The sequence below is a fragment of the Bactrocera neohumeralis genome, chromosome 4, assembly GCF_024586455.1.
Source record: "Bactrocera neohumeralis isolate Rockhampton chromosome 4, APGP_CSIRO_Bneo_wtdbg2-racon-allhic-juicebox.fasta_v2, whole genome shotgun sequence".
NCBI lineage: Eukaryota > Metazoa > Arthropoda > Insecta > Diptera > Tephritidae > Bactrocera > Bactrocera neohumeralis.
This window is the reverse complement of record NC_065921.1, coordinates 3,440,772-3,466,620: the sequence shown is the minus strand read 5'-3', so window position 1 is coordinate 3,466,620 and position 25,849 is coordinate 3,440,772. Positions and strand designations below refer to the sequence as shown.

General features: G+C 40.0%; 3 protein-coding genes across 3 annotated transcripts in view; all 3 read right to left on the bottom strand.

Annotated features, from left to right (window-relative positions):
• Positions 1–13,967, bottom strand: part of LOC126756397 (zwei Ig domain protein zig-8) — a 176,381-nt gene extending 162,414 nt beyond the window's left edge. Inside the window, exon 1 of the mRNA XM_050469446.1 lies at positions 11,315–13,967. Coding sequence (XP_050325403.1) covers positions 11,315–11,396 — 82 coding nt within the window. The 5' untranslated portion in view covers positions 11,397–13,967. The remainder of the gene's footprint in view (positions 1–11,314) is intronic.
• A 7,983-nt stretch (positions 13,968–21,950) lies between these two features.
• On the bottom strand, positions 21,951–23,003 carry LOC126756400 (uncharacterized). Its single transcript, XM_050469450.1, has 2 exons — positions 22,937–23,003; positions 21,951–22,468 (listed from the first exon to the last, which is right to left on the bottom strand). Exons 1-2 carry the CDS (start codon positions 23,001–23,003, stop codon positions 21,951–21,953), a joined length of 585 nt encoding a protein of 194 aa, XP_050325407.1.
• Positions 23,004–23,932: 929 nt separating this feature from the next.
• LOC126757479 (uncharacterized) lies at positions 23,933–24,725 on the bottom strand. Its single transcript, XM_050471412.1, has 2 exons — positions 24,656–24,725; positions 23,933–24,609 (listed from the first exon to the last, which is right to left on the bottom strand). The coding sequence occupies exons 1-2, from the start codon at positions 24,723–24,725 to the stop codon at positions 23,933–23,935; spliced, it is 747 nt and encodes a 248-aa protein (XP_050327369.1).
• Between the last annotated feature and the right edge of the window lie 1,124 nt (positions 24,726–25,849).

Sequence of the window (25,849 nt, the reverse complement as noted above, 5' to 3'; positions counted from 1 at the left end):
TACTTTTTCTGTCAGTTAAATCCAAATAAGTGACCACTGTCAGCATATTTAACGAGCTTTACAATCCAAATATGAATTAAAGTACAAAAACAAAGTTACTTTAAAAACCTCAATTGGTCAGAAAATAAAATAGCAACTGAATAAAAGGGGTGGAAAAGGGTTTATAGTTTAGTTATTTAAAAGATTATAAATATTTTTATGAAAACAAATTTCAATTTTCTACCCAATTGTCAAAATATTCGCATATTTAGAAGCTTCATTGAGGAAGAAAAGTTGAAAGAACGTCTTTACTTTTCAACACTTGAATATTTTCTTTCTGTTATTTAAGGTTATTTTCTTTTAATATTTTAATTATTTTATTTTATCTTTTTTTTATTTTTTTCTTACTCATACACCAGGAAAATTGATAGGTATTGTTCAAACTTAACCACCCACTGTTTTCATGTAATTTTCAATGATTCCTGGGGAATAGTTTGAATTTTTTCTGCTACATGAAAGTGTGTAGCGACCTTGAAGGGAACAGTTCACAGAATTGGAGTTCACCTGAATACTACTGATACACCAACCAGTTCTGGCGATACGAAGAATTCTCAAAGCATTGAAAACTGCGTAGATATTTAATGTGGACAATTCCATTTCATCCATTTTTAGTTTCTCAGAGGTCGATGGTTTGCATTCGACAGCAAACGAACGATTGATGTAATAACGAGAAAACTTATATTACGGCAGAAACCAAAAGTGGGTTTTACGAATAAGTCGGTCACATGAGGTTTTGATAACAATTTTTCTACAAAATAATGAGAGTTCCGTATAAATAGTGAAATTTCCTATGGTGGAAACTAAAAGAACCACAATAAAAATATACGAAGTAGAAAATGAAATCGGCGAATGATAAAAATGTGAGCTCTTTCGGAATACTAGATGCTTGTAAGGTTTTAATTTAGGTCAAACTACAAGTAAATCATCTTGATTGAATTAGTGTAAAACTATCTGAAATAAAAGTCAAATTTTACCCCACAAAAAAGTGTTCCTTTTTCTTCTCTTTTTACTTTTATTTCAAAACGATCTTAATCAAACTGAATGCTGCACCAGCATTTATATATTCTTCCAACAGAATTCATTTCTGTTAAATTAAATTAAAATATTAAATTGTTTACGCGAAACATGCCGACACAACTTGACGAGCGTGCACGGGCATTAACTTTTACATTTCATTTCACGCCAGTAAATTCACTCAAAACGATGCTCGAAACTCTATTGAATAGTTAACCAAATGGATGCGGCGAATGTGCAGGCCAAACCGCGGCAAACGAGCGCCACTCACGCGGCGTGAAGTTATTGAAAACTTGCCATTACCAAGTGCAGAGTGCAGAGTTGCCAGGGCAAAGCACATGCGAAATGAGGGCGATGCGGGAGACGAAATATAACAGGAATTTGAGCACTCAACAATATTTCCAACCAACTTTTAATTTCGCAACTACATTATGGAGCACGCACACACACCAATACGCACACATGTGTAATGCAAATGTAAATAAATTGAGGCTGCTTTTCATATGGCCAGCCCTGGGCGGTGTGCGGTGAGGCAGAGGATGAGCAGCTGCGATTCCCCCGACCAGAACTACACCAACTGAACTAGAAGCACTCAAAGCGCTTGAGGCAGGCCGCGAATATTGAAACTGGCGAAACGTGGCATGCAGCATCTGGCCATCGACAGCGAACCGAAACTGCCACAAGAACACATACATTTGTGTGTGTGTATTGATGTGTGTTTTTGGCGGCAGTTAGAAATTGGAAACCCACATTGGCAGCGAGTAAAACCGCGCCGATATTGTTGCCACAAGCTGTTAGCGGTACCGGCAGCAGCTGCAACAAAAACAGCAAATATTCGAACCCACATTTTTTTGTTGGGTTTTCGCATTTTATTTAATGGACCAAATATTTCGCGGCGCCCGCAAGTGGCATAGTGGAGAGTCGCAGCATTGATACACACCCGAGCGCGCGAGCGAAATGTTGCAGAGTCTCACGCGTGGAATTTGTAGTGCGCTCCGCTGTCGGCGCTTGTGTGGGTTCGGTGTATGCAGTGCTGATGGCCGCCCGATCTAGATCAAGTGCAAAATATGGAGCACCGCAAACGGCTGTCCTCAACCGCGCCACACATAAACACACAGTCGAACGTGCTTGAATATCTGCCGCCGGCGCTGCCCTCTTTGCTTGCGCTTCATGTGCGTGCGTGCGTGCGTGCGTGCGTGCATGAATCTGCGCTAATGAGTGCTCCAAACTCCCGAGCACTCAGCGCAACAAATCCGCTATTGAACAAATGTGCAAATGTGCTCAGCTCTGAATATTTTACGAAACAAATGTATTTGCATTTAGCTTTTATTCAAATTTGCTTGGCTTTTCCAGTATTTTGCCAAAATTCAGCCAAACATTTGCGAGCATTGCGCGGGCCAAGTCCAACGACGAATGCCATTCCAAACTTGTGCAACAGCAATGTCCCGGCGCAGTTTGTATGCCAACAAATCGTGACGAAATGGTTGCCCAGCGATGCTTTTGTACTAAGCACTGCTAAATTGTTACTTCTCATGCAAAGTTTGATTAATATTTAAAATTATACAAGGCGCGCCATGTTTTTGGAGCGAGCGCGCACCGACTGGATTCGGTAGAGGGCGTTCCTAGCTAACGAACGAGCGGCTGGTCAGTTGTCTTCGAGCACCTGGAGAGTCAGGACAAACATTTTCGTGCGACGTGTTTCAGTGAGTGGTGCAAGCCGAAAATGCAGCGTTCGTTAGAGCAGAGGTACGCGAGTAAGTTCGGTATGAAACTCGGTAAATATGCGACAAAGACGTTTAAAGTGGTGTCTTTCGGTGGCACCAGGCCTTTTTGGATCGCCGGGAAGAGATCGCTGTTGAAGACCGGTAGAATGAGCAAATCCAAAGTGAAAAACATGCTCAAAGGCATCGCCCACCATGAATTTGTTACTTCTGCACAAACCGTAAACGTCAAGTTTTACGTAAAAGTCCTCAAGAGACTCCAACGAAGAATCAATAAGGTCCGACAAGACAGCTGCCTAACCAAGGCCGGCATCTCAACGCTTTTACAGCCGCCCTACATTCCAGATGTGGCCCCAACGGACTAATTTTTGTTTCGTTGCCTGAAAAGCCCGATGAAAGGGAATCCAAGCAGCATGCACCTCGGCTCTCAAGGCTATTCCGGAGAATACCTCCCGTGACGCCTTCAATTCATCGGAATCGGGCTGACAGTCCTGCATCGACGCAGAAGGAACCTATTTTAAAAGTTTTTAAAGTATTATAACGATTTGTTCAAGACGGAAGTCTCTGTTCAGGGTATAAAAAAATTAAGCCATAACTTTTGTTTAAACCCCGACCCATGACCATTTTTATTTACATACGAGTATAGAACCTTCGGACATAGTTCGGTGGATAATGGTGGTTGGACAAAGACCGCCTATATGATCCCACTTTTCGACTGGAAAAGAAAGCCGACTGACGTAAATGTTTGTTAGCTACGCGCAACACCCTAAACATTTATACGGATGGCTCGAAAATGGACGATGGAGTTGGTGCGGGAATATACTGTCCAGAGTTAGTCATAAGGCAGCCTTTTAAGTTGCCGGACCACTGCAATACATTTCAAGCCGAGGCCTTTGCTAATGTGAAAGTCGCGAAGTTGGCCTCTAATGCACCTGTAGGCAATTCCAGAGTCAACGTCTGCGTGTCTTGAGCTAAGCAGCAGTGAAAAGTGTTGCCAGAAGCAAGCAATTTTACTTCTAGTGGATGTCAGGCCACAAAGGCATCGAGGGCAATGAAAAATAGGACGAGATTGGCAAGGATAGTGTACGACTAACACCCGAAAATGTGATCAACACTCAAGTCATGTGTAAAACAGAAGATCGCATTAACAACTGGTCACTGCACGCAGAATAGGGCTGCAAATCGAGAACACTGAAGTAATTGTCTAGATCAGTGCACCAGGGAAACAATAGAGCATCTCTTGGGCATTTGTGTCACATTGACAAGACTAAGCTACAAGCATTTGGCGTCTCCACGGTATGATACACTGAAGGAGTTATCGATAGTAAAGTCTGTTGAAATTCGCTTCAAGCGCAGACATCCTAAAGGATGACCACTCCTCATGCACCTAGCAACTGAACTCCATCTGGTATCGCAAAGGACCAAAATTGGTCTATGCGTGGCTTATTGGCCTACCAGATTAACCCAACCTAACCTGATATTTTTTTCAAAAATATTAAAATATTTTAATAAAGTATCTGCCATTCACAAATCAACCTTCAAGTGATATTGGGAGCTTCCCATGACAGTACCAGAATATTTATTTCTTTATAATCATTTTCAGGATTAGCAACAGACACAACTCTGTATGTGTAATTAAAGGCTCAGTAAATGATGCAAAATATTTTTATGAAAAAAATAATATTGTTTTCACTTTAATTCAATTTCAAATAATCGCACTTGAACTTAGTCCCGAAGATACTCCCGCCCAAGCAAATGAAAATAAATGCCGTAGAAAAAACCTATGGAAAATACATAGAGCTCCATAAGTAATGGAGATGGAACAATAGTTCCTGAAGAAGTCAAAACCATTCGAGCTTTCTATATGAAGAGCCCTTGGGTCAAAGTATTTAAATGGCGTAAATATTTAAAATGAAAGTGATGGTGACTAAGGATCATTGTTAGCGATGGGATAATTGTGATGGTACACTTAAGTCATATTTATAAATGTAAATGTTATGGCCACCGGGAGATATGCTCTAAACAGTTTATTGTCATTCATAAGTTGAGGGAAGAGACAGAAAAGAAAAGCGCAATTTTATTGCGCTCGCAGCAGGCCAATTAAACGCGCAAATATGCTTTGCGATTTGCGCAAAATTAAACGCTAAACAGCGCAGATCCACTTGTAGGAGCGGGTTTATTTCCATAACTGGCCGCAATGACAGCAGCTTAGCGCAGCTCCCAGTTAGATGTCATTAGGACGCATACACAGACACAAAATGGACTATGCAAGTGCGCGTACTACACATACACACACACAGGGGGTGCGCCACAAACAGTTGCATTAGCAGAGCTCGCCGGCGACCGCAGCATGCATTTAGGCGCACTTCAGCGTCAGCAATTCATGCGCGCGTTGAGTGAGTGATATGGGCCAACGCGCGGTGTCTCATAAATATTGCAAGCGCAGCTGCATTTGCGCGCACAATTTTTATCTACATTTGCTTTTTTCCCATTGCCGCAGAGTTTTTATTTAATATTTATTGTGGTCCAGATAACGCGACTTGCCATTCAGGCGTAAGCGCTCGAGTGCAGCGGCGGCAGCAGCAGCGGCCGAGGGAGGACAAGTGTGTCGGCCCTGACCAGTGTAGTGCGCACTTGTGTTTTGATGCTTCACTTGCTGCCACCGCAGGCATTCACACTAAAGCACAACAATGGGCGAGTGTAGGGCACGCACACACACACTCACACCCACACATGTTTCAAGTTGCAAGTTGAACATTTCGAGATTTGCATGTCAGTGTCATTTGCACACAAACCGACAATAAAAAGCATAAATTCATCTCTCTCTTCCTCCTCCTCCTCCCCCTCCCCGGCTTCCACTTCCTCTCTCAACAAGCGCGTAACACAGCAAACACACGCGTTGCAAAACCTTCACCGCTTGGCGCGGCAGCTGGTCCAATCGTGCGCGCATTTGCCCTTTCTTTGATAGTTTTCAAGTGTCTTTTTTATGTTTCTCATGTTTTTCTACGCTCCATAACCACTACACTTTATGCGCTCAGCTGCCAGCATATTTCTGCACTCGTTCTATTTTTTGCACTTCTCCCATTTTCTGTTTCATTGTAAACAATCTCGTTGCTCTGCTCGCATCAACCCTTTGTCCGGCCGTTTCAATGTCCTTTGCGCTTCACTGAAAGTCGTCAAAGTCGAGCGAAAGTCTAAGCCGGTCCGCTTGCCATGAATAGTCGTATATATAAATTCTGCGTGTGTGTGTGGGTGCATACAATGTGTGTGTGTGTGTGCGCACATCAATACGCATTGAGGTGTATAGGAATTCACAAGATTGTTTCCACTTTTTGCAATTGCTCTACTTTCCTGCACTTTTTCATGTGAAAGCTGTTGTGTTGTGGTGTGTGTATGTGTGTGTGTATTAAGCGGCAATGTGCTTTGCATGCTCTCAATTAAGCCAGCTTTAAGTTCAGTTTCATACCTTTGATGCATTTAAATTGTCAATGCCTTTATATTTTATCACATTAATGCAAATACACGGTGTTGCTTTAGAAAAATATTAGATAGTCGAAAAAGTCTTTTCGTATTTTGTCAATAGATGTCGTTGCAGTCATACAAGTATTTTTCCAGTGCTACCAATCGCATTGTGTTGGAAAGGTGAGACTTAAGGCTTCATTTATCCAAACAAATATTAAATTCGAGGAATTTAAAAAAAGTTAAGTTGTTCAAAAATGAGTGAAAATAATCAAAAAATTCGCCATATTTTGAAATTTTTGTATAAAAAAGGGAAGAACGCCACGCAAGCCACCAACGAAATTAGTGAAGTTTCCGGAGACAATGCTGTATCATTTCGTGTAGCACAACAATAGTGCGCTCGCTTCCATCTGGAAATTTCAATGTGAAAGATGCACCTCGCTCTGGTCGATCTATCGTTGAAAAAGTCGATGAAATTATGGAAAAGATTGATCAAGACCATCATATTAGCAGCCATGGCATCGCTAAGGAATTTAACATTCAACATCATACGGTTGTGAACCATTTAAAAAAGGCTGGCTACAAAAAGAAGCTCGTTGTTTGGTACCACATGAATTGTCTATGAAAAATTTAATGGACCGAATTAACATCTGCAATTCTTTGCTGAAACGAAATGAAGTCGAAGCATTTCTGAAGCGAGTGGTAACAGGAGACAAAAAGTGGATCAAATACGACAATAATGTGTGAAAAAAGATCATAGTCCAAGCGTGGTGAAGCTCAATAAATGGTCGCAAAGCCAGGATTGACGCCTCCAAAAGTTATGCTGAGCGTTTGGTAGGATTGGAAAGGAATTATCCACATTTTACTGTCAACATCTGAAGAGATTGAAGCAACCGAAAAAAACGGCCAGAACAGCAGGCGGGCTTAAAAAAAAGAATTCTGTCTAAAATCACCTTTCCATTAGATTAATTACAGAAGCGCCCCAAATGCCGCACCCGCTATATTTCCATGAATAACTCAATTCACAACACCTCAAGGGCAACGATTCTTTCAGTTTTTCTAACGCAGAATTGCACTTTCTATGAAAATTATGTCACGTGAAAAGTTTGTGCGGCTGCTGAATAGAACAGCAGAACAAGCGCAAAATTCTCAAAAATCGCCAACAACAATTTTCCACATTTCAACAATCAGCGAATTCAACCGCAGCTCAACGCGGCTTCAAATACCAATAAAAAATAAATGCGGACCACACGGAGTAATTTTATATGTATGTGTATGTGTGTGTGTATGTGCGAGTGATAACGAACCGCAGCGACAGCAAAAATCACAGCCGCGTAAAAACCAAATTAGGTGTGGAAAAACTAACGGTTTTGACGTTTTTCTACCAACCAATTTAATTGCATATAATTAGGCGCTTTCCCAATGAAAGCTCAACTTGCGCAACTTTTTCGATATCGAATTCCATAATTATAAATTTAAATAGAAATTATTTGCTTAATCCGCCCGCCAAGCTTGCAGCATGACTAAAGCGGCTTCACCGTTAAGTCGTGTGATTAGCAAATAATATATAATAATAAAAAAAATTAAAAAAAAAAATTACATACAAAAACAAATTGTTTAAATTTAAGCCAACGTTAATTGCTTGTCATAATGAGCGACTTGAATGCCTTATGGTATTTCTGTATGCACAAATGTTGGGGAATAATTTCATAGAAAGTGTTTTTAAAAGCTATTTAACTTTCGCGCGTTTATTTATGGCCCAAATTCATATTTAATTTAATATGAAAATTATTTTTTGCACTATTAACTATTGAAACTGATTTAATTGAGTTAAAAAATATTCGCAATTTGAAACATTATTAGAAAATATTTTATAAAATTTATATTATCAAATGATGTGATGAAGCTAATTAGCCGTGATAGGATGACTATAGCGGATAAGATTTCAATTTAGGACTTTACTAATATTACCAATTAAGGAAATAAAGGAAATATTGAAATTTTTGCCAAGTATTTGGAGTTGAGAATTGTGTTACGGATATTTTTTTGACGTGTGGTTTTCAGATAGGCAATACCTTTTCGGAGTGGGTCTTTTTCGCACAGTTACTTGTTTTGTACTCAGCTTTGGTTGCCATTATAACGAACGATCTAAGTAGAAGTACCTTTTTCAATGGCCCTCTTCTGACAGATCACGCTTGATTGTGTCAAGGTATCATGTTATCTGTGGCATTTCATTGTGGAAAGACTTACGCCTAAACAACGTTAGCAAATCCTTCAATTTTATTACGAAATTTCACATTTTGTTCAGAATGTGTTTCGCGCGTTGCCTCAACTTATGGTCAACATAATCAGCCTACTCAGAGTACTATTCGCAACACCATCACCAACCTTGAGCCCCAGCATTCATTATTGGATACTATTCGAACGAATAGGCCACGTCCAGCACGCAGTGGAAAAAATCCGTAGCTGAGAGTGTACTCGAAGGCCGTGGAGAGTCGATTCGGCGCTGTTCGCAGCCACTTGGACTGGTATATGGAACTAGGGAACCTCGAAATGAATCAATAATAAAAAATCCAAATAGTGCAAATATATAACCAAAATAATTTTTCGAATCAGAAGAATGGGTACGTGAATCAGCAAATTTATCGCATTTGGAGTGCTGATAATTCGCAAGCCATTATTGAGACGCCATTACATCAACAACGTTTTGGTACACTCTACGATAAGAGAGAATCATTGGTCAATATGTTTTCAAAAATGAAGCCGACCATAAGTTTACAAAATCCTATTTAATGACTTTTTTGACCTGCACGACCTTCGGTTAGGAGAAGACGCCGTTGCATGTCAAATTGCCAACGATACAATCAATTTATTGAAAGAAATTTTAGTGGAGGTGTCACCTGTCTCATTTTGATAGTCAAACAAATCACTTAAAACTAGTTTCCAAGATTGGCACAAACTTCTTTTTCCGTCGTGGGAAACTTGATATTCATAAGTCAATTAGTGTGTGTTTGGAAGTTGTTTGTAGGTATGTACATAGGTGTAGTAGTTGTCTGACTACGTACCTAGTCCTTTGGGAGGCTCATTGTGAAAACACGTGGACTAAAATCCCCTCATTCTATTATCTCCTCTATAGATCTCCCCGTACATAGGGCCTTACATTCGCATTTGATGTTCAATACACTCCAACTCTTCCAGCTCCTCTCAGCTTCTACAATAGTTGTTATATACTGACATGTTTGCCTATTAGACAGTGATCTGTCAGCACCCCTACTAGAGTTCTTATTTTATCTTTAAGGAGTCGAATTTTAGGGTGGTAATTGCTCTAGCTAGTTCATTGGTTGCACAGTTGCCAGGAATATGACTATGTTAGATCCTCTAGGAGGCAAAGGCATACTTTCTTAATCTTAGCTTTAGTGATTTAAAAGCCTCTTGGCAATATGTGTATATACATATGTAATTATATTCCTTGTCGTGATCTCACTATTTTTCAGAACAGGAAGCCTGTCTTCAATTGATGAGATCTCCGTTGGAAGACACTGCACTGCAGTGGTCTGGTAGGCTCAAGACGATTCTGGTATCTAATTTTGCTGAAAACGCACCACCTCCTATTCGATTATCTAATTTTTACGCTTGGCAATGATTTTGGAGATTTTTACTATGGAAAAAATCAAATGATCAACGAGCTTCTATGAAATTATATGTTTCCAAAGAAATCACGACCGCGGCACCATTCACAATATGAAACGTGAAAATGTTGCTCTCGTATCAGAAGACAGTAGCTTTTGCAAAAAACAGCGTTGAGTAGAGTTAGAAAAAACCACTTGACAGCAGAGTTGAGAAGCCTACAACATCATCGCCATGACAACAACCTTTACTGGTGACGAGACGTGGGTTTATGAATAAGACGTCTAATTTGTCCATTAATCTAGCGTATGCTTCAAAAATGCACAGAAACCGGAAAACCCGGAAAAATGTTTTTCTGTCAAGCCGAGTCTAAATTTTTGATAATTAATATAACATAAATATCCGTCTAAGAAGGATAAGAGTAATTTTTGTCGGAGATACTTTGGTAAATGCTAATGCCACTTCGGTACCTCTTAGTTCCGTCGTGTGTTTATGTTTCCATGAACTTGCTCTGGAAAGCTAATATTAAGAATCAAAGCCACAAGTAAAACACTTCGACCATTGAGAAAAAGAAAAAAATTATAGAAAAATATTCGATTCAACATAAATCCTAACACTTCGTATCAAAGCTGGTGTACCTGAGTTACAGCTTGGCGTAACTACTGTATCCATATACTAGGCAATTTATATAGTTCTCGTAAACTCGTCAGTAACAGACTCTATGTGAAAGTTTTACAGACAATCTTCTTCAAAAAATAGTGATGAATCGCCACTTATTTGTGGCTTAATTCAATTTCACTCAACAAATTAGAATTATGTTAAAAGAGAAAGAGAATACTTCACTTTAATGATGAATTCACAAAGTTTCATTATTCAACTGGATGCTCTTACCTCACCAAAACGTTAGCTCGTCGAAAGCTGAATTTAATGAGGGAATTTCGCGCCTTGTTTTGTTAGCGGCCTGACATTGCGTAATTCTCGCAAATTAATATTTCTTGCGCAACTAATTCGAATTCTTTGTCAAATTGAAAAATTCCAAGCAAAACGAATTCGCAGTCAAACAAAACAAATGAAAACTTTCGCTGCGGCCTTCACACCTACACACACACTCATATTTACAAAGACATAACTTTTGCTGTAATTGACGTAACGGAGCGCGCAAAGTCTGTGCGGGAGGTGAATAAGAAGTGATGGAGGCAATACCGTTATGGAAAGCCATCACAGCAATTCACCAGAGCCGCGCTGACATCGCGACAGCCAGCTTTTGTCGTTACGCAAATTCAAATTAAAACATTGTCAAACAAACAGCCGAGAATGAAAAACGCAAATTAAATCTCACACAGACACACTCACCGACGCGCACCACCGAGGTGACGCGCTTGTGTTTGTGGAGAACGAAGGTGTTTCAGAGTCAAATTAAATTAAAGTAAGCAACAATGCTTTTGCCAACTCACCTTGTATAGCTGCCAGGAGGAGCAATAGCTGCAGACCGGAGCTGAACGCGCCACCCACGCGCAGCGCACCCGAAGAACTCATTGTGGCGCGCGGCGCAATTCGCGAGCGCGTGTGTATGTGTGTGTGTGAAAGGTTTGATTTGATGCTAATTGCAGTTTCACCTTGTCACCCGTGGCCGCTTCCGCCGAGACACTGCCACTATCAAGGTTCCTGCTTAATTGCAATGAATTTATAGGCGGCGAACGAGCAGGCGTCCAAGCGTTGCCGCGTTGTTTCCGTAGATTATTCGTTGCCGTTAGACGATTGGCAGGGAGTTTTTGAGCAAATTGAAAAACACGCGCGCGCACAACAACAAGCGCACGTCGCTTGTGCCAGCCTCGGCACACGTCCCCCAATAGTCTTTAGCGCCGCGAGCAAGTATTTCAAGCGTTTATCAGCGCTTCGCTTATGCGTATCCCCTAGGGCCAGGCACCACCCCACCTTCAGTGTGCTGATTTTTCAATTTCGCTCTAATATTTGTGCACATTTTCGACAATCATAACAATGTTTTCGTTTTCCCCCAACAGCCGTGCCACCGCTAATACGATGACTCGGCGCGATGGCCACAATTTCCGATTTTACAAAAACAAAAAAAATGCCAACATCAAATCTGACAGCCGCAGCAGTCACAGTGGCTTACACAGGCCGCGGGGGTTGCTTCAAAAATGCCAACTAAAGATTTCATCAAATTAGTGCCAGTGAAATACCAGAAAAATGGTCTTTTTAAAAAACACTCACGGGACTAATAACCCAAAATGCTTTTCCTTTTTCTCACTTTCTCGCTTTTCCTAAATGTTTTCTCTGCTCACTTCATTCGTTTTGTTCGCTTTGTTGGGTCGAGCGAATTGCTAGCTGGCTAGCGACCAAGTGGAGACGCGGTGGGCAGTCAAGCAGACAGCCAGGCGGGCAGACGAAGCTTGAATTGTAGACTGTTTGGCTGGTTGGTAGCGCTCCCCAAACCACTCACTCGCCGTTTCTCAGCTGCCACGCCACGCGATTCGTTGCCTACCTCCGGGCGCGCAGTAAACACTTAACTCGACTTCAAGCGCTCGCCGCTTTTGCTGCTGCCATTGAGTGCCTGGTGTAGGTGTAATTTTTGCTTTTGCTACTGTTGACGAGATTTCGCTCTTTCACAATTTTTTGCAGCTTTTCCCCGTGACTGCCGCTTCTTTTCTGTGTATTTTTTGCACTTCTTGCTCACAAACAGGGAATTGTTCTTTTAATGGCGGTTTAACCGCGTTTCAGCGCGTTACAGTGTTTACGCGACAATCTGCAAATGGGTCAAATTGAATTTCTTTTAGTACTCGCGGTTTCTTTCTGCGCTTTCTTGGCTTACATTTATAACTCTGTTAAAAAAGTAACTTTAACAGCTGATTTTTTATAAAACAAATTTTTTACGTTCACTCAGTTGCGTTGTTTTCTATTCTTAAAACCCCTTGGCACTTTCAAAACCACACTTGTTGTTGTAGCGCATTATATGGTAATAACGTTTGGTCCAATGGCACATGCAACAACACCTACACGATCTGTATGGTCATCCATCAACATGACACAGCATAAATTTTCTTCATGAACACTTATTAGAGCAATTATTTTCTCTTTATGTTTTTCCACTTGCTTCGTGCTTGCGCTCCTTAACGCATCGCCGCCTTAAAATGCAAATTATTCAATTTATTTCCTTTAATATTTCCACACATTCAGTATTTGCGACACTTTTCACAACTCGCTTTCATACTCACATTTGTTATTGCATACTTTTCAGCGCCAACACTTAATGTATGCAGGCACTACTGTCGTCAATATCAATTAAAACCACTATCCACGCACTTCTTGTGCATTCAATTAGCAAATAATATACACCATTAGTTTGGCAAAACTGCTCAACTTCAAATTTTGATTGTCTACTTTTGTTCTGCTCACGGCTTTGCCTGTCAGTTATGCTGTTGGGCGCCTAAAAATATGCCACACCATTTATAACACTTACTTATTTCAGATAATATTTCACTTCAAGCATAAATGGCACTCAATTTATATCAATGTCGTGAGCAACCTGCTCTACTTTTTACTTTGCTCGCATAAAATTTTGGCTTTCGCTGTTCCTTACTTTTTTGTTTTGTTTCCTGTGTTTCCCTCGCTATTTCACCTGCCAACACTGGTGATGACTGTAATCTCATTTATTTACTTCAGCTGTGCAGCCATGCTGAGGCAACACTGGCTTGGCGAAATCATGCCTAGATGTCATTTATCTTATTGCGCCTACTTGTAGGCAACAGAATTTAACGCCCCAAAGTTGCAACAGCACCAAAGCTGATATAAGCAACTTTTTTAAGTCCCACTTACACACAAATACAGGCGTTAAGCAAGCTCCAGATTTTGAGTTCTGCTTGGGCCACAAGTATTTTGCAAGCTTGCTGCATGCTTTTAGGCTGTCACTACACAAACTCAACGTTAATGCCGAACATATTTTTTTTGGAAAATCACAACTTCACTAGCAACAATTATACCAGCGATTATTGCTGTTACTTAATTTAATTTTTTGCATTTTTGAAACAAAATTAATTTCGCTTGCATTTGCTTTGGCCACGAACGCGCGTATGCGTGCAACACACTCGACACACAGCATGAAACTACTGACTGGCTACCAGCTCCAACTGCGGCCATAGCTAACAGCCTGTCGTAGCACAGCACAGCCGCTGCTTCGTGGCAAATCTGTTCGAGCGCATTGCCGCAGACGCGAGAGGGGCGCCACAAAAACGAGTACACGAGCCGCTTATGATTCGTGCAGCTTTGATGGCAAACGAAGTGAATACATGTCAACAACGAGTAAACACTTCGAATGGCTTTTGTTCGGAAATGAGCAAAGAGCACAAAAGAAGAGCGTAAAGAGTGGCAAGTTCGAAAACATACAACAACAAGCGAATTGGCATGCCAGTTTTCGCGCATACCGGTGTAAATTTCAACGATTATCGCTTGACACAGAGTAAACCGGAAATGTAGTTTACAGTTAAAAACATAGAAGGTATTCAGAAACATATTCGTTAGTTTTTCAATGAAAGTTGGCGGATTTTGAAAAATTAAAAATTTATTTTTAAAGCTTTCATTCAATGCGAAAAGCATATTTTAGAAGTAGGAAATATTTATAATTTATGCTCGTGTTCAAAACAGTTTTTTTTTAATTTTTTGTTCAAAGATTTTTTATTTTATTTTAAAAGTGCGCCAATAACTTTTATCAGTCATAGGTCAGTTAAAGAAATATTCGAAATTTCTTTCGAACTTTCGAAAAACAACCTTCTCTTATAACGGCCCTCAGTGTCGGATATTTTTCGCATGCGAGTATTTGCTCTCTTTCAAAGTCACCACATAGTTTTGAAATAACTCACCACACATGGCCAAAGAGAAATAATCCTTAAAACTTACCATATCCAAATTTCCCAAATTAAGGAACGATTTTCACTTTAGAAAAAAAGTGGAAAATTGTAACATAAAGATATTCAAATAAATATTATCGTAGAATAACTGTCTCTAATCCTTCAAGGCTTTCAGCATTTTGATTGATAACACATCACAACATTAACCTATATTTAGCATTAGAGCTTAGGGGTTCGAAGGTGCCTTTGTTAGCACTCCATACATTTCTTTAAAAAAATATTGTTTTTTTTTTTTAGTTTTAAAGGACCATTTTTGTGTAAGGTGTCCACTAAACTCTCCTGCTTTCTTTGGACTTTTGATAACTTAAACAAATCTCTAAACGAATATGCCAATGCTGATCAGATACATTCATTGTGTCCTTAATTGATGGAAATTCCGAGAATTCCGTTATATTCACATCTAGGTTAGGTTAAGTAAAGATTTCGATCTTAAGAGGGATCTCATTTGGACTTCTTTGAACGTCGGTCCATTGTGGTACCCAAACCTCCTCAAAATTGATGATGAAAATCCTTATGAATCGGCAAAGCGCTTTGAGCCTATCAAAGATGCGTTGAGGCGGCTAATGTCAGTTTCGACTATGCGAAAGTATCTGGATGTAGCACAACAATGGTTCGCTCGCTTTCGTTCTAGAAATTTCGATGTGAAAGAGAGAAAAAGTCGATGGAATTATGGAAGAGATTGACCAGGACCGTCACAGCCATGACATCACTAAAGAACTTAACATTCATCATCAAACAGTTTTGAACCTTTTAAAAAAGGCTGGCTACAAAACGAAGCTCGTTGTTTGGGTACCACATGAATTGTCTATGAAAAATTTAAAGGACCGAATTAACATCTGCGATTCTTTGCTGAAACGAAGTGAAATCGAAACATTTCTGAAACAAATGGTAGCAGGAGACGAAAAGAGGATCAAATACGACAATAATGTGCGAAAAAGATCATGGTCCAAATGCTCAAGAAGCTCAACAAATGGTCTCAAAGCCAGGAATGACGCCTCGAAAGGTTATGCTGAGTGTTTGGTGGGATTGGAAAGGAATCATCCACTATGAGCTGCTTCAGCCTGGTCACACCATTGATTCTGCATTTTACTGAAAACAACTATTGAAATTGAAGCAAGCAATCGAAAAAAACGGCTAGAACTGATCAACGGAAAGGGCTTCGTCTTCCATCAAGGCAACGCTAGACCACACACACATTTTTGATGACTCGGCAAAAACTGGGAGAGCTTGGCTGGGAAGTTTTGATGCATAGAATAATGTCTCGAGGGGAAAAATGGCAAAAAGTTGGTGATCACAATGGTACATATTTAGTTCATTAAAGTTTATTATAAATGTAAAAACATAAGTTGAAGTTTGATTAGAAATACGAAGGTATTTTTTCGACCCAAATATATACTTATACCCCCAGTACTAGAACTTAGTGATTGTTAAAATCTTAACAAACTCTAAACAAACCGAGCGCTAAAATAACCTGATTGATATAAATAATTGCAATACAGCATAAAGTGTGCATTAATTTATTTCTACACATACACATAAGTAAACACTTGTATTTTCATACTCACCCCCACCCACACAAACATTTATTAGCAGTGCAAGACTTGCCGTTACTTTGCGCTTTTTCTCTTTTCTCGCGATTGCACTGCAAGTGAAAGTTTTTAATTGAGGCAATTTGTTTGAGGCGATAAATGTGCCAGTTACTTATTCCCCACCCTAATAGGGTTTCTTGTTAAGTACACCAACAAAGTACAACAGAACACGACGAAGTTTAGAATTTTCTCGCACAAGCAAGTTTTGCGAGTAGTTTATTAGTATTCTTTCACTTTGCTACCTGAAGAAGTCTTCGCCGCCATTTTTGCTGATACTTTCCTCCCATATCATTTGTTACATTCAGTTTCTGTCCTTTTTTTTGCCAACTATTTACCTACTTAAGTTTTCTTAAGTTGCAAGTTGAATGCGTACATGTCACACACACACACATACCTGGAAGTATATACCTGTTCGACATGGCATGTTATATTCTAAGAACATATTCATCATGAACTTATTATTAAATGTGCTGAGACAGAAAGAGCTGAAAAGAGACAACAGTTCCTCGAACTCTTGCAGTATTAGAGGAAGAGGCTGAGTTGTAATAAGTGTGTTGTTATACACCGCCGAGAGAGGTAAAGTCATTGAATCCAACAGTCGTTCAAAAATTACAAATTCTATTGAATTTCTCTTAATGCTTTTCTGCATTTTGGAACTACAAAGAAACTAAAATACAAGTTTCGCCTGTATCATTGAAAATAAAAATCCAAACTAGTTGAAACACAATTTTAATTTCGAGTACTTTTTGTAGAAGAATTGTCCGCTGATTTCGGGGTTTCTCCTCTTCCATAAAAGAAGTAATCTCACCACTTTTCTTTGAATTGTCCACGTGATCCTAGATGTTAGCTTCAATTTATAAAGATTCAAAACCTGTGTATAGGACTCTTGTCCTTAAGCCATTAGCGAAGCTATACGTTCTTTCAACTGAAACAATGACATCCATTAACTTATTTATTATCAAACAAACAGCTGCTGATAATACGGAGATCAAACCAGATTCAACAGTAAAAAAGGTGGGTTAAAGCCCTAGAAATAAATCCTTCAGTAATATTATCAAAACTTCCCTCTACGTCAAACACAGCAGATGTTTGATTGAAGTCAATTGGCAACTCTGAAATGGACGTCAAATGACAGCTGTCAAATAGATGTCAAATAGATGTCAGATATCAACTGCCAAATGGATGTAAGAATGTCGTCAGATACTAGCTGCCATACGGATGATATACGAGCGACAGTTGACAGCTGTCAGATAGCTATTGTCAAATGTACGTAAGATTGCAGCAGTCAGATGTACGTCAGATGCTATATTGTTGTCAGATGACAACTAGCAAATGGATGTCAAAGGTCAGCTATTAAAAGGATGACAGATTAAAGTCATACGAATTGATGTCGGATGGTAACGGTGAAAGAGATGTCAGAAGAGAAATATCAAATAGATTGACAGCTGTCAAATGGATGTCAGATTGAAGTCAGATGGTCTTTCTCAAATAAACCTCAAATGACAGCCCTCAACGGAAGTAAAATTGACGTCAGATGTCAGCTGTCTATCGTATGTAAGATTGACACAAAACGACAGCTGTCAAGGGACTGTATTGACAGCTGTCAGGTTGACATTAGACAGATATTATCAAATATATGGAAGATGGTAGTTGTCAAATACAGGTCGGATGCCAAATAGATATCAAATTCGCCGACAAATGGTTAAAGGCAAATGGATATCAGATTAAAGTCAGATGACAACTATCAAACGAATGTCATATTGGCCTTAAAGGGCAGCTGCCGAATTAATATTGTATGGGAACTATGAAAGAAATATCAGACGAAAACTATCAAATGAGTTGACAGCTGCCAAATGGATGTCAGATGATCGAAGGTTGTCAGCTACCACTCGGATGACAATTGGATACTAAATTTATAACAGATGTCAGCTCTCAGACGCTTGTCAGAAAGTAATTGTCAAATGGTTGCCATATTACAGACGCACATGACATCAATTTTACATCGAGAGATATAGACAAATATAAAACGAACAAGCTTGGTATGAATATACTCGTATAATATGTACAATTGAAAAGATAATAACTAACTTGGTGACTCGACTACTTTAACTCGAGAATTATCAATCGCGTGGCGATGTTACACTGAAAAGACTCAGGTGGAAATTAATTGATAATTAAAACAACATCCTATTTATTTACACAGATGTAATAATTTCCAGCTGCTGGTTTTTTATGAATACCCCACACCCTAATCATAGTAATAAATTAAAAATCAAAAGCGCTTTGATCATTGCCACCAAATCCTATTCCATTTTTCATTACTCAAAGTAAAAGTCGTCGTGAAGACATAAATCATAAAAAGACATAATAGCTTTCTGCAGCACAAACGAAAAAATACACAAATCCATTATGCTTCAGCACCTGACAATCGCGCCGGCGTTTTACGGGGATAGGGGGAGGGGGCGACTCCCCACCGTTTGAGGTTGCTTTAAATTTGCGAGTCACTGCACAACTTCATTTATATTTGTTCGCCAACAGCTAAATACATATATAAGAAAATAAACATTAGTATGTACGTGTGAAAGTGCTCAAGTGTGTGTGTGTGTGTATGCGAGGTCCATGAAAATTAATGACCGAGTCATTGAAACGAATTACCAACAAAAAACAAAATGTGAACTGCAAATTTACTCATCAACGCATTTCTATTGCTTGATTATTGTAGGCGATGGTTATACAATTTTTTTTGTTGTTGTTCGTTATGGGTTTTTATGACTAAATATCATTATGCGTTTCGCTTTAGTTCACCTTCCTGGTTCGTTCTTGCTTTGAGGGGTGTGCGTTCGCGAAGTTATTATTTGATATCTTGAGCCTTTGAACCAGAGGGTAATAAGCACACTGAGAAGCTAAGCACTACGATGGTTTCTCTGCAACCGCGTCCACTTATTATGCTGTCGCTTACTACCCACACACACACACATATACACTCACATATGCTCACTTTGGTAGCATACACTTAATAATCGTAAAATAAAAGAGTCAACTATCTGTCCCTCATCAAAAAGGAGAATCTCAGATGACGGCGATACTTGCATGCCCGCACTCACCTACTCCCACACACACACGTATGTGTATTTGGATCGGTTAACCCACATCAGTGGGTTCGGTAGGTCGGCTCCTCACCCCTGTGCTTGTTAGGAAAATCGGTGAAGCAAAAACACAAAAAACCGCTGACAGCCGAGCAGACAATTGCCTTTTGAGCTAAGAAGAAGCGAGCCAAACACACACTTCCACTCTCACATACACACTCACATGCACTAGCAATCGACAATCAGTAACCAGCAGTCAGCACGCGTAATTTGACAGTGTTTTGAACTTCCGCCATCCCCTCCCCGCCTAGTCTGCGTGACACTTGGCACGGCCGAGAGGCCAATGAAATCACGGTGGCCATCGCAAATCGGCACAACTACAAACAACAACAAGAGGCGCGAAGTGGAGTGCGGAAACAAGGCATTGCGTCGACGGCGAAGAAGCGTTTGAAGCAATTTCCACCAACACGTAATGCCGACGAAACAATTGTGGACGTACAACAATGCACAACAAACACACACACACACATGCAGGCGCACGCATACAAGCACTCCCAAATCCGATGGATAATAAAATGGCACATGCGTGTGTGTTGGTCATCCCAGCGCTGATGTGCTGCTGGTCATGCATAACCAAGCTCATTTTTATGTCCTCAGACACACACAAATAGCGATTCTTAATTCCTTCAAGGCTTCATCCTTATATGCACGTCCTGTTAGTTTTTGTTTTTATTGTTTTTATTACGCTGTGCTCCTTCAAGTGCTTATCACCGGCACTTTTGGCTTTGCTGCCAGCGATTATTTGCTACGATTTCTCACGCACACACCGGCAACACATCGCCAAATGCTAGAACCGCCCCGCCTTTGGGAAGAATCTTGTATGTCAGCGCAGAACCTCATAATTGAATTAAAGTGTACAGCGGAAGGAACAAATATTTCCATACAAAAATTTTGTTTGGAATAATAGTGGTGCAACGGTACATTTTAAAAGTATAGTCTTACGACTTCTATTCATAAGGCTGATATCTCAAAGTCAAAATCTCTTGTTCAAATTATATTTCCCTATAGATTGAATATTTCTCTATAGGAGACTTGCAGGGCACGCATCGAATAAACTCAATTATTCCAGACGTATGTTGTATATATGAGGATGGAAAAAAATCAAAATTGAGCGTCGGAAAGGCACTGGATCCCAGATTGTAATAGAGTGGAACACATTGTACCGGCACGCCTGCTAAAGTCCATATTCGTACGAAGTTCATCAATCGTCGATGGCTTGGTGACATAGATCATAGACTTGACGTAGCCCCACAGGAAACTGTCTAATGGCGTCAAATCGCATTTTCGTGAGATGTTGTAAGATTCGCTGTGTGGCTTGTGGTACCGTCCTGTTGGAACCATGTATTGTCCAAGTACATATCATCCCATTCGGGCCAAAAATATTCGGTATCATTGAGCGGTAGCGATTTCCATTCACAGTAATGAATGACGCCGCCGGCCGCTAAACCACACCAAACCGTAATTTTTTTGGGATGCAATTATGACTCATGGAGTACGAGTGGATTGCTGCCCGCCCAACAACGCATATTTTGCTTATTGACGAAGCCGTTCAGCCAGAAATGAGCCTCATCGCTAAAGATGATTTTTCGATGAAAATCCGGATCATTTTCAAGTTGCTGCTCAGCGCAATTAACGAACATACGACGACTCTAGTGGTCAAGCGGCTGCAATTTGATGTTGTGAGGATGTAGGCCAAGATCTTTTCTTTTGTAGCGTCCCTATGAAAATACCCGATATGTATATGTAAACGCTAGTAACTCGACGATTTTTGGCTTGTCCCGATGAGAGAGCTTAGTAAAAACAATAATTCTGTGAGCAATGCCTACCGCCGGCATTGCTTATCTTATGGCAGCTCCTACCAAGTTGATAATGTCGAAGCTGATTAAAGCTAAATCAAATCACTATCGGCGATGGAGGTCATAGCGTATGCTCACAAGGAAGTGACAGCAAGAGCGGGCGTCCCTCTTGGAGCACGCGACTCGAGTTATAAATGTATGTATGTCTTAATGTCAGGTTTGTTGACCGAGGTAGCGGCCCTACCAGCGAACTACTTGTAGGAAACCTGGTCCAGTTACATATTACTAACTAAAACTAGTATAACAGTGAAGAAGAAAACACCGAAAACTACGTTGTCGAACATGTGTAGCATGAAACAGGCGACCCGAACTGGATATGGGAATTATCAGACACTAGCTGATACCGGCAAAATTCAAACATTTAGTTCTGCGCCTCCGGTAGATAAAGGTATATATATATAGAGATGCCATGATTGGAAGTGACTTTCGCTGTCTCTCACCTAAATGATACCCCGAACCTAATACACACCTCGTCGAAGTGATTTAATTTTAATTTTATTACACACATTAAATAAATAAATACAATAATTTATTAAACTAATATTTAGAAAGAGACTCAACCCAACACAGCGAGTGCTCACTGCTTTATCAGCACACAATTTATTGAATCACCCGGTCCTGTCTGTGTAGTTGTGATTGTTCTACTCCTGGTATCGTCTCCAGCCCTAATGTCTTCGTCATCACCATAGTCGATGCCAGCGTTGGTTACAGATGGCGAGGAAGCCTCGCTCCTCACCGGATTAGAATTATCATAATCTGAATAATCGGCCGATGTAATTGCGTCGTCATCATTTTGTCTTCCCTCCGCGTCCTCATCATCATCACCGTCGTCGATCTCATTCAAGCTGCGACTTTTGAAGCAGACTTCTTCAGTTTCCCCAGTTACGTTCTGTCCATTTGCTGCCAAGAGATTAGCAGCCAAGTCCACAAGCAATGAACCACCGATGCCCTTAGCCAATCCAACGGCAAAACCGGACACCGCTGCTATACCCTGCGTCACCACGCGCCCCTCGGGCACTGCATCCTCGCGGCCCGCCTCACGCAGCAAGCGATACACCTCACTGGCCGGCAGGGGAACTAAGGTTACACGTTTGCCTGCAAATAAAAACCGAAATTAGTCACTGGATATGAAGGAAGGTGTATCAAAGCACATTAAACCACAATTTTTCAATTAAAATCCTTGAAATATTATTATTTCGACCAGATATTTAGAAATCAGTACATCTGAAAGCGATGTTTGTGGAAAAGATTGCCACTTGTTTGAAAAGTGTTACTGAATTGAAAAAAAGAAATACAAAATTTTGAAATTCGGAGCAATAAATGGAATTTTAATAATATTTGACAAATAAATATGGACAACTTTCTGGTGAAAACGATCATTTCAGAATAGAACTTCTAATTCGTATCACTTTCACTTTCGTATTCTCACTTGAGAATTTATATCTCGCTTGACTTTAGAGGTTAAAAATTATTGAAATTTATCCTTTGAAAATTTAAACCCTCGAACTACTCCAAAAACAATTCTACAGTTACTCTAATGATCACATTCTCCCAAAAGCTCACCTTCTGCCGGCAAAGTTATGCTGATTAACGCAAGCGCGAACACCGAAATCACAAAATCAAGCCGCATAATTCCACTTGCAAATTTATGTCTGTCTCAAATATATTTCTACAATATCTTGTTGCTAATTTCGCTCAGTTGACCGCTTCGCGCGCGTGGAATTTCGCAACTAAATCTTCTGCGCAAAAGTTTTACTCTTTGACTAAACCACCGCGCAGCCGTTGCACATCTTTTATGGACAACTATCATAATGAGCGGCACAAACGCTTTCGCATAGATATGAAAAATTAATTTCACCCAACGATAGCGAAAGTATTTTTCCACTAAATCGCGGTGTTACGTAAATTCTTAAAATGCGAATTTCGAATATTGAATATACCCTACACTTGGCAATACTGAGTCCAAAGAATGCGGGGACTTTACCCTGGATCATTTTGGAGATACAGTAGTTTCGACTATCAGCCTAAAAATATAAATAAATAAAATATTCTGAGCAAAGGTCTATCACCAGTCATAAAGTACCTATCCATATTGAACCCATTTGATGGGGATCCATACAGGCATCCTTTTTAATAGAATTGTGGTTTGAAAGGTCTTTTTCTTTGCTGTCGAAATATTTGTTCGAATTTAAGTAACTCGTTTTCGACAGCAACTCTTATAATCTCTGGCAAGCACTTAATCCATATGGAGTCCAATTGCGTTTAGGGTTTTTTTACTTTCTGAAACATTTCAATGGCCATGCTACCTCGCCCCTTTTGGATGGATTAAAAGGGATAACATTGAACGAAAGACTACTCGCCTTCAACCGAAATGTAGCGCATTAAAGCAGTCAACATTGCCGCTAAAAATATTTCTGCAAATGCTGAGCTTCTGCTATCACCACCCAAACAGTTACGTACCTACTTTTGCCAAACTCTTTTATTACACAACACACGCGACTAAGCTAAAATTAAACGAAAACAAGTTACGAGGTTACTTAAACATTTTCTTCACTCATTTTATTCATTCTTCTTAATAACAATGCAATTAATGGAGCCCTCCGGCGATGTGGATGTTGTGAATGTCGAAATTGTGGCATCGTCATTCCGATTCATTGTTGTTGTGGGATTCGTCGTCACTGTCGCATCGCTTTTGGTCGTCATAGTTGTTACAGCTGGACCCGTAGTGAGCGAAGAGCGCTGCGGTGTGGAATAAATGGCAGAGTCCGTACTATAAGTGGGTGTAGTCGTGCGGGAGCCCAAGCCAGGCAGACTAATTGGTGCATTATCTTCATTTCGAATGCGTTGATTTCCCCGTAGTTCCTCGTCCTGGCGTAACTTTTTACGCTTCTTCAACTTCAAAATGCGTCCCACCTCACTGTTACGCACTCGCTTATGCTGTCTATCAGGCTCAGGTCGATTACTGGCCGCTACATAAGAGTCGTAGACCGCTTCAGCCTCGGCTAGACTGCGTGCGCTGCGCGTTTCATAGCAAACCTCTTGCGTAGTTATGCGCGGTTCCGTGCCCACACCGATTATACGACGAGTGATGTCACCGATGAACGTGAGACCCTGTGTGATAATGCGACCCTGCGGTATGTCATTACTACGACCTGTGTTGGCGAGCAGCCGATAGACTTCGCGTGCACTCAATGGACGCAGAACATAGCGGTGCGCTGTGTTAGGAGCAAAGAGCTCTGATTAGAATATTATGAAATATTAATATTTATTGAGTTGGTTTACCTTGAACTGCATTTGGACTCGTTAGCCACACTAACAATGCGAGTAGTAGAATCGTACGAATCTCTTTCATTCCACAAGTCAAAATTATATCATCTACTTCGAGATATTTGCCCTCTGGACCAATGTTTCACCACCTTTTATTTAGCAAATGGGCGCATTTTGCCTCAACATTGTCTTTTTATAGCCATCGTTGTTCACATGACTAAATGAAAGTGTGAGAAATCGGCAATATAATCGGAGTATCGTCAAGTTAATGAGTGAGAGGTTGTAAGAAATGCAAAAATAATAGTAGTAATATAGTTTTTGATTTGCGTAAAAATGTTATATAAGTAAATAAGTAACATCTAGAAGAATTTAAGAAAACTTTGTATAAGAGATCCTTATTTATACATTTGTTTCTTCAATTATCTGGACTCACAGAGATCTAAGTCATTGGACATATATAATAATTTATATCATAATTTGCCAAGAGCACGAGAGCTCGTATTCATTCAATTTCGCACAAAAAATTTCTCCATGCAAAAAAATACCGCAAAGCTTTCACTATCGAAATTTATTTGAATTTCAAAAGCGCACTAAAAAATAGATGACTAATGGTTTTTATTTAAGTATGTCACAAAACGTTCCGCAAATGTGTTCGAAAGATATTATAAGGACTCCCGCTTTCGACAGAATACATGTAAATAGTTTCACTTTGTTTTATTTTTACAGTTTTTTTCCTAAAGTCCAATCCAACTACAAATAAGTCATTCAATCTTGTGGTCGAACGTTTTTTTTTTACTTTTTTTGCATTCTACATCATTCCATAAAAGCAAAAGGTGGGTCGAAAACAAGCAGCTTATGAAGCTAATTCAGCTTCGAGGGAGCTGAAAACTTTCCAGATACGCTTGTGTGTTTGGACAAACTGTTGATTCTTGCCACTCTGAGTGAGTTATCACCAAAATATGCGTTCTGAACGTATCAACCGCTTCTTCAGGTATCGAAAAACTTTGACCTCTCAGTTTATTTTTTCCGTGCGGGAATAAAAAGAAGTCACTCAAAGCCAAGTCAGGACTCTACAGTGCATGACTCATCAAATCGATTTTTGAGAGCTCAAAAATGCTGTTATTTCAGACGATGTTTGAGAGTTCGCATTGTCGTGGTGAAGAGTGGTCCGTCTTCGGCGGATGGTTTTCCAGATTTCTTCAAAGACAA